An 8669-nucleotide genomic window follows, 5' to 3' on the forward strand; every position below is an offset into this window, starting at 1 on the left:
ATAGGCCAAAACAAAAATAATGGCGTTATTTTAAGTGTTAATTACAATTTTTTATTTTAATTACATATAGTAAAAAGCATTTATTTATGGGTTTTATATTTGTGGGTCAATGAACCAATCAATTGCAAAACCTACAAATTATTATTTTGATATGAAACCTTAAATTTAAGTTCATTTAAATAAAATTTGTAGTTTTATTTAATTAAAAAACACTATATTTTATTTAAAAACTCTCATATCATTGAAATTTTTTATTTTTTATTTATTCTTTTTGTACTTCTTTTATTTAAGGTGAAAAAAACAACTTATTTAAAAGAAAAAAATACAAAAAATATTAAATGGTGAATATAATTTACTAGACAATTCCATGATAAAATCACAAATAACTATTTTATCTCTGTTTTAAAATTTACAAACAAATGCTTTTTACTGTGATTTCAATAAAAAATTCAACCAACATAATACAAATCGTTATTATATTTAATCATTTTTTGTTATATAAAACAACTTACGAAATACAACTTTAGTTACAAATTGATTTAAACTCTATTTATAATCTAATAATTAGTAATATAATCATTATAATTATAATTATTATTATGATAATTATCACCAAATAATAAAAACATAATAAATTGGTCTTTAAACAATTGTGAAATGTTTAAATTTATACCTATTGACATTCTCAAAACGTTGTCCTTTCTTTAACGTTGTTCCTCAGTTTTCTGATAATAATAACTAAAATATATCCAGAAAATTTTTTTAAATGCAAAAAATTGTTTCAGTTTATTTTACTGTTTTTATGATTTATTACCTAATTCCGAATTATTTATAATTTTTTGTGTATTATAATCGCAAAAGAAACAAAGTTAAAAAATAGACTCTATTTGTAAAACTAAACAATGAAAACTCTATGTTTGTCATACAAAAATGTGTTTTTCAATATACAGCAAAACCACTCAAATAATACATCTGAAGATCAGGTTCTCTCAAGAGAGGGCATTTTAAGACTAAAACTAAAAATTTGGTTTTCTTTCAAATGGGTTTTAAGGTTTGATTGGCTAAAATGCCTGCTCTTAAAAATCCAAAATTACAACACCCTCCCACTCTTGTAAGTTTTTACAATTCGAATTATTTTTTTATTGACTGTTTATAATTAGAGCGATTATAAATTATTTTTTGTATTATAAAATAAATTCTGAAAACACTGCAAATTAAAATTTAGTCAAATCCAATCACATCAATATTAACCTTTCCTTTTTTTACATTGATTGTGATATTGTGTGTACCTTCTTCGAAAGCGCAAGCATGGTAAAGTGTTCGAAGTGTTAATGATTTGGTGTTAATTTGAAAGTCATATTCTACTTCTTTACCATCAACAAGAACTTCAAGTTTACCAAAAGAAGTGTCGTAGTCTCCAAAGATACCAATACGCTTTCCGACCATATTAAATGTTATTTGACCTTTTCCATCTTCTGTGTTATCTAATAATACGTTTTCATAATGACCAGGAGCCTTACGAGCGACAAATCCAGTCATTGTTACGCCAGAGTCTGTTGGTTTAAATAAATTGGTGTACTTTTGTTCAATGTAAAATAACACATCGCTTAGAGTGATATAATTGGCATCATTTGCATTGTTAAGCACTTCAAACTTTAAGTAATTGCACTTCTGGATTTTTGAGAATGACAATGTACGTGGGTTAACGTTGCTCTTTTCGACTGTTATTATATTCTCGAGTTGTTCTTCAACCAAACCACAGTAAATAGTGAAGTTGCCAAATGTGTCTTGCCAACGTCTCATACGAATTTCCATTACATTGAAGTAAACCGTTTCATTGAAATGGAAGAAAAATGTTGTTGGGAAGGTTGTACCACTTCCAATCCAAGCTGAGTGGTAATAAGTTGCTTCATTCCGATCAAATATACTATTACAAACATTACCCGAACCTGCAGGTGGTGGTAGTTCTAAACATTCGACATCACATTCATCTTTATTGCATATTGGGGAGGTTGTCATTTTGTAGTTCAAATAACGAATTTGACGGCTGTATTTTATTGGTGGGAAGACATACTCTTTTTGGAGGTCTCTTGGTCCCAATCCTTTGGTGTACACGTACGTTGGTGGGACATCTACTATACTACAAGATGAGACATTTACTTCTGATTCTTTAGTACCATGGTAGCAAAATCCAACATTCATTCCGCCTTGTCCTCCCGCATTATAATTCTGCAAGATGAAATTGTAATAATAATTTGCTTTTAACAACACTGTTTTATATGAGCCTTCTAAATTCTTTTGGTAGCTTGAAATGTACGTGTTAACTGTTGCAAAACGAGTGTATTTGCCATCTTCCAATTGCATATCCAAAGTGCCCATTTCGTCTGTTTTAATAAAAAGGGTGTAATAGCCATCATCTGGAACAACTAAAGTTCCCTCAATTTTATTGAATGTGGGTGTATCGACATCATTAACTTTGTCATTGTAATTGTTAATTTGCATTGCATTGGAGTATCTTATATAATCGTATTTTGACATGTCGCGTCCTTTCATTATTGCCTCGACATCCGACATATTGTTTAGATTTTTTTCAGATACGACCTTATAGCCATATCCACGTCGCGCTTTATTTTCAGTGACAAACTCTCCTTCGTAGATAATTTCTCCGTTCTCTCCGTTGGCATTAAAGGTAAACTTTATTTTAAAAGTATCACCGTCACTTGGGTTGTATGTTGGGGTATAATCATAAACATTTTCTTCAATCTTTTTGATGTTCCCCTTTGTAAGTCCTTGAAGTATTTCAAACTTGATGTTCTTTGTTGTTTTATCCATTGCAGTAGCGGCTGTAAAGTTGAGTCTTGTTGTAATATTATATGGCAATGTATAAGTTCTACCATATTTATTGCCGTTGTATGTGTGCGAGTAACTCATGAAAAATGGGAAGAAAGTTGGGTATTTGTACTTCTTGATCTCGGCAAGTATATTTGCGTCAATTGCCCACTTGAAAATATTGCAGTAATATTGTGTGTCTCGTTCAATTGCTCTTGCTAACAAAAGACAGAAAATTCCAGAATCTGTTCTGGTCTTTCCAAACGTTGTGCCATAATTTTCATTGTAATACATGTTATAATAATTGTCTATTAATTTTTTCACCACAATTGTGCCAAATCCAAAAGCTGGAGTCACGTATGTTCTCAAATAAAGTTGATCCTGTGAATTATCAAAAACAGGTTTCATTGTTGCAAACCCGTCAGTGATATACTCCCAACCAGAAAATCCTGCACCTCTTTTTGCAGAAATGTTGTTATAATCAATGTGGAAGATCGCATTTATTACATTGTTGTTCGTCTCAGAAGCACCCATTCCCCATTTACCATCTTCGGCGTATGTTCCTTCCATGTGGTGATTCATTTCATGCAAAGTTCCCCAATTGAGTTGATTTATCATATCCCGTTTATTGACAGTGGAAGCAGCCCACGAGCTTGGCATTTGACAAAACCATGCACCAACAAAAGCGACAGCAGCACCAGCATCAACTCTTTCGTCAAACATCATAGAAATTGGCATGGGGAAAAATGTCCCAGTAACAGTGTTCCCAACACTAATTGCTTCATGCCACCATGTTCCTACAAACTCTGCGTCTTCAACTTCTCTGACATTTCGTGCAGTCATGATGAGTCTGACTCCGGGTGTTCTGATTTCAGCAACATTTCCTGGAGCATTTCTCAACTCTTCATTCCACTGTTTGTTTGTTGTTTCACCATAATTGATTCGGGGAGTAAGTCCCAAGTTGTCGAAAGTCAAAAAGAATGGATTCCAACCTTCAGTACTACCACCCGTCATCACATAAACTCCGCCTCCAAAAGGTGATCCCAATTTGTATTGCCGATTATTGTCTAGCACAGATTCTTTAAGTGGGAATTGGTAAGAGTCTAATGGCATTCGGTTGTTGGAAAACTTAGCAACGTCTAGCCAATGTCTATCAACATATCTGCTACACTTTCCTATACAAAGCGCAAGATTTCCTTCACCAATGTTGAGGTCTTGAGGAACTGTCACTGTAAACAACTCACCTGGAAATACCCAACCAACTAGACGCATTCCAGTCAACTTGCCCATTATTCCGTATTTAATAGATACTCTGTCCGCTTCCCAGTTAACACCAGTTGCTTCAAATTGTTTTTCTCCGCCCAATTCAGGATCCATTCGTCCGTAGGATCCATTGTTTATCATTGTCAATAAATCTGCCCATATTTGGGTGTTTTCTTCAATGATGGCAGTTTTCTCTTCAGTTGTGAATGTTTCTTTTGTTCCCCAATATGGATATTTTGTGTATTTCATCTTCATTATCTTTGGCTTGAGACCAGCGAATTTGGTGCGAGAAATAACTTCAAGTGAGTCTAATTCATTGACCATGTAAGGGTTGTTGACAACCAACTTGGGACTCGGAGGTATTTCACCAGAAGAGTCGTCTTTGGAAAGAACAACACCAAGAGTAACTGCGATAATAATAACAACACAGAGTGCAGAAATGATAGAAACTCCTACAATTAATCCAATAAATAACTTATTCATCTTTTAATGATTTAGAATGTAATATAAAGACGCTTTTATTGCAAACGGAAAACTGACACTATAATTTGTCTCGATACACTAGCAACGAATTTTTGTAAGTTTGAATATTTGGTTTGTTTTGAAAACTTATTTTTATTGATAAATAATTTTTTAATCACTTTAAATGAAATTGAACAAAATTCAAGTGGTCTGTAAATCGGGAAATCTAGAGTTTATTAAATAAATTTTCGTTTTTTAAAGTTTAAATTATGAGCATAAACAATACACAAGCCAAAAGTGAAAATCTTCAAAAATTTAATTAATATAAAGGTAAAAACAGGCCAAAACAAAAATAAGAAAGTTATTTTAAATGTTAAGGTGGCATTTTTATAATTATAAAGGTCCAGTAAAAAAACAAATGTACCTAAAATTGTAATATATCAAGTGAAGTTTATTTAAATAAAAAATATAAGCATAAAATGTTTATTTTATAGTTTATCTTTTTTGAAATTTAATTCTATGTTTTTGTAAATTCAAACAATTCTTTGATTTTAAAAACGAACTTTTCGGCTATTTTTGATTAATTCGATTTTAGAATATCATTTTAAAATAATAATTTCTTCTAATATTTTGTAATATTTTGTAATATTTAAACAAATTATTATTATTAGACAAATTATATTGTTAATTTCTTATTACTTATAGATATAAATACAATTACACAGTAAAATTACTCTATATTTATTGTTTTACTTCTGTGTCAATTTGTTATCACATCTATTAATATATGAAAACAAAAACATAATAAAAACTTATATTTTTTCACATTATTCGTTCATTAAACAAAATAAAACACCAAATTTTTAATACATTAGGAACAACAATAATTATCTCTAACCATTTTTTTTCGTAATTTCTTTTTTGATAATTATTTGTTTATTTATTCAACTAACCATTTTAATTTTTAATGAAATAAAAAAAGTTATTTATAATTATATAAGTATTCAATTAACATTCATTAACTATCACCTTTAAAAAAAAATCAAATATTCAAATTTTAAGTAAATTTTTAAATATAAATTAAAAAGTAAGAGATTTGGGAAATGTTTGAGTTGGTTTTTATTTTAGTCAAGAATGTAATATCATCAAGTTGGTAATACTGGTTAATATACAATATTTTAGCAACACCTAAACAGTTTGTTTCTCATTCACTTTTTGTGTCTTTTTGGGAATGGAATTGGTGACTTTTTAAATTAACACTTTAAATAACACCAAACAAAATTCAAATGTAAAAAAGGAAATCTTGAGTTTATAAAATATTAACTATGTTTTAAAAGATATTATTATATTAAGCCAAAAAGTAAAAAAACACATCAAATTACAATATATCTCAGTAAAACAAATTAATTTTAAAAAATTGGGTTATTCTTAATGTTGAGTCAACAACCACATTAATAATTACTTTTTATAATCACAAGAAATTGATCAAAAAACAAAAATATAAACAATTTGTTATATTAACAATAATCAACACGTTTTAGTAACTATTTAAATGCACAAAACTTGTTTTGTATACAATTTTTTATGTTAATAAAAGACTCGAAAAACAATAGAAATACCTTTTGTTAAATGTTTTTCTAATTCTTGGATACAAATTAAGTGCTGTTATATTGTATTTGTTGCTCATTGTGTTGTTATAAATGTGTATTAAATCTGTAATTGCTTTGTAAACCTTTTAAAAAATATCACTGGCTCACAATACACGCATTGAGATAGTAGAATAAAAATTGTGTTGCGGAAGTGTATTGTGTTGATAATGATTTTTTATTATTTTGTATTGTTATTTTTCGTTTTAATTAAAATAATATAATAAATTATCATATTTATATATTGTTAAACTTTAGTTGTTATTACTTTATACCTCAATAAACTAATGATCCATTTTAGTTACTATTATTTTTATAAAATTCGGAACTAATAAAATTGGTGTAATTTAAAATTCAAATGACAAGACTTGATGTGTTTTCATTGCAGATTGTAACAACTTATCTAGTCGATTCAATTGACTTCATTAACGTTGTTTGTGTATGTAAAATGTACGAGTACGTGCTTGAGAGAATCAGAATCAACCCAATACAAATAACACCATAAAACACGCACTTATTTCCTAATATTCAGACACAAAATTTGTTTTCTCCATTTGACATTCAACTCACAAACACGTCAATTGAACGACTCCAATTTTCTTATCCTGTTACGTACAACAAATTTATAGAAGAAAAGAAACACTTTAATGTTTGTCGGTTTGTGAAATACACAAAAGAAGACAGACTAAAGTATGGCAACACAATTCCTCAAAATGTGTATTGTATTGACAACAACTGTTTCAAGAATTGCAAGGAACACATGGTAGAAATTCCATTTGGTGTCCAAGTAATATTAAATGACGCTTTTAAATGTGCGCACATACAAGAAATTGCCATACCAGACTCGGTGACGTTTCTTGGTGATTGTGTGTTTAATGGGTGCACCAATTTAACACGTGTGACACTTCCCTCTTCACTTAAATACATCCCCTCACAGACTTTTGAAAAATGTGTGTCGCTCAAAGAAGTTAAAATCCCGTCAACTGTAACTGCAATTGGATATGACTGTTTTGGTGATGATTGTGGAGTACTCTCCATTGTTGTTACACCAAACATATGTGTTTCACTCAATGCTTTTGAATGTTCAAATTTGAATCACATCGAATTTGTTGGGCAAATGTATATAGCTGATTATGTGTGCGGGTATTGTTCGTTGTTAAAAAGTGTTAAAATGGACACCACAGTGCAGGGTATTGGGAGTCACTCGTTTTATCAGTGTGAACAACTTGAATACATTGATGTCCCATCATCACTTCAAATCATCAACATGTCCGCATTTGAAAAATGCACTTCCTTACGCAAATTTGTGATTCCACGAGGACTTCTGTATATGTGTGCACGTGTATTTTGTGACTGCTCCAATCTGGAGGAACTGTATTTTCCAGAAAACACGAAATTTAGTGGTGTTGATGTGTTTACCAATTGCATTAAATTAAGTGCACTGACACTCCCAAATTTCAATGGGAAATTGACATTTGCAATTAGTAAATACGAAGAAGAAATGGTCAATAAATTTGGGTATACTGCACTTGATGTTGTGATTGATATTGATTATGAAAATGAACAAAATTACAACAACGACGAGGACAGAATTGCAGACGAGAAGTTACATGAAGTGAAAGACATGTTAAACTGTGATGAAGTTGTGTTAGACAAAATAGAACAATGTAAAGTGTTTGACTTTCGTGAAGCTGAAAGTGTTAGCGGACAACGTTTTTATTATAATAAATATCTACAAACGGTGTACTTCCCATCGACAATTGTGGACTTTAATTTAGAAAACATCAGTAATAGTACCGATAATCCCGTTGAAATATCAGAGAATTGTTGCATCAATATGAACAGAGAGTTTTCATATGACATGACTTCTAATTTTGTGTTTCCAACATCCATCACCAAAATTGGTGTACACAACATTTGGTATGGAGTACCAAGAAAGTATGATGTACCAAGTACTGTTGTCGAAATTGGTAAGAACGCGTTCAATGGGTACTGTTATCTTGAAGAACTTGTCATACCAAAAAGTGTCACGAAAATTGGGAATGGGTTTGTGAGTGGGTGTAGCGTGCTAACAAGTCTTGTGTGCGAAAATGGCACTTCCTTTGATTTAAAGAAAATCACAGAAAGTGATACAAATACACTTCACGAGTTAACCAGAGACACTACACCGACTAAATTGGTGATTCCAAATGGAGTCACTTATGCGTATAATTGTGTATCAGAACTTGCTGATTTAAAGGAACTTTTTTCATTGCCTTCAACACTGAAAAAAGCAGACAAATACTTGTTTTCTAACAACAAAAAGTTGACAAAAATTGAGTTGAATGGAGTAGACAGTGACATTTTCGTGGTCAGCTACGAGTGCCATTTAAGACTCAAAGCACTTGGGTTTCTATTTAACAACATTAAAATGACAGAAAAAGATATTAAAACGTTTGGGTATATATGGGACTCACACTGCTTGGCAAG

At 30.7% G+C, this 8669-nt stretch overlaps 2 protein-coding genes across 2 annotated transcripts; one reads left to right on the forward strand and one right to left on the reverse strand.

Moving 5' to 3' along the window:
- Positions 1 to 1221: 1221 nt before the first annotated feature.
- Positions 1222 to 4575, reverse strand: EIN_139310 (antigenic protein P1, putative; the record flags this gene model as incomplete). Its single annotated transcript, XM_004183422.1, has 1 exon — positions 1222 to 4575. The coding sequence occupies one exon, from the start codon at positions 4573 to 4575 to the stop codon at positions 1222 to 1224; it is 3354 nt and encodes a 1117-aa protein (XP_004183470.1).
- A 2385-nt stretch (positions 4576 to 6960) lies between these two features.
- Positions 6961 to 8588, forward strand: EIN_139320 (leucine rich repeat containing protein BspA family protein; the record flags this gene model as incomplete). The annotated part of the gene is made up of 1 exon (XM_004183423.1): positions 6961 to 8588. A coding segment is annotated over one exon (1628 nt), but the record flags the coding sequence as incomplete, so codon positions are not given.
- Positions 8589 to 8669: the final 81 nt, after the last annotated feature.

The sequence above is a fragment of the Entamoeba invadens genome, assembly GCF_000330505.1.
Source record: "Entamoeba invadens IP1 unplaced genomic scaffold scaff_1105074724366, whole genome shotgun sequence".
Lineage (NCBI taxonomy): Eukaryota > Evosea > Mastigamoebida > Endamoebidae > Entamoeba > Entamoeba invadens.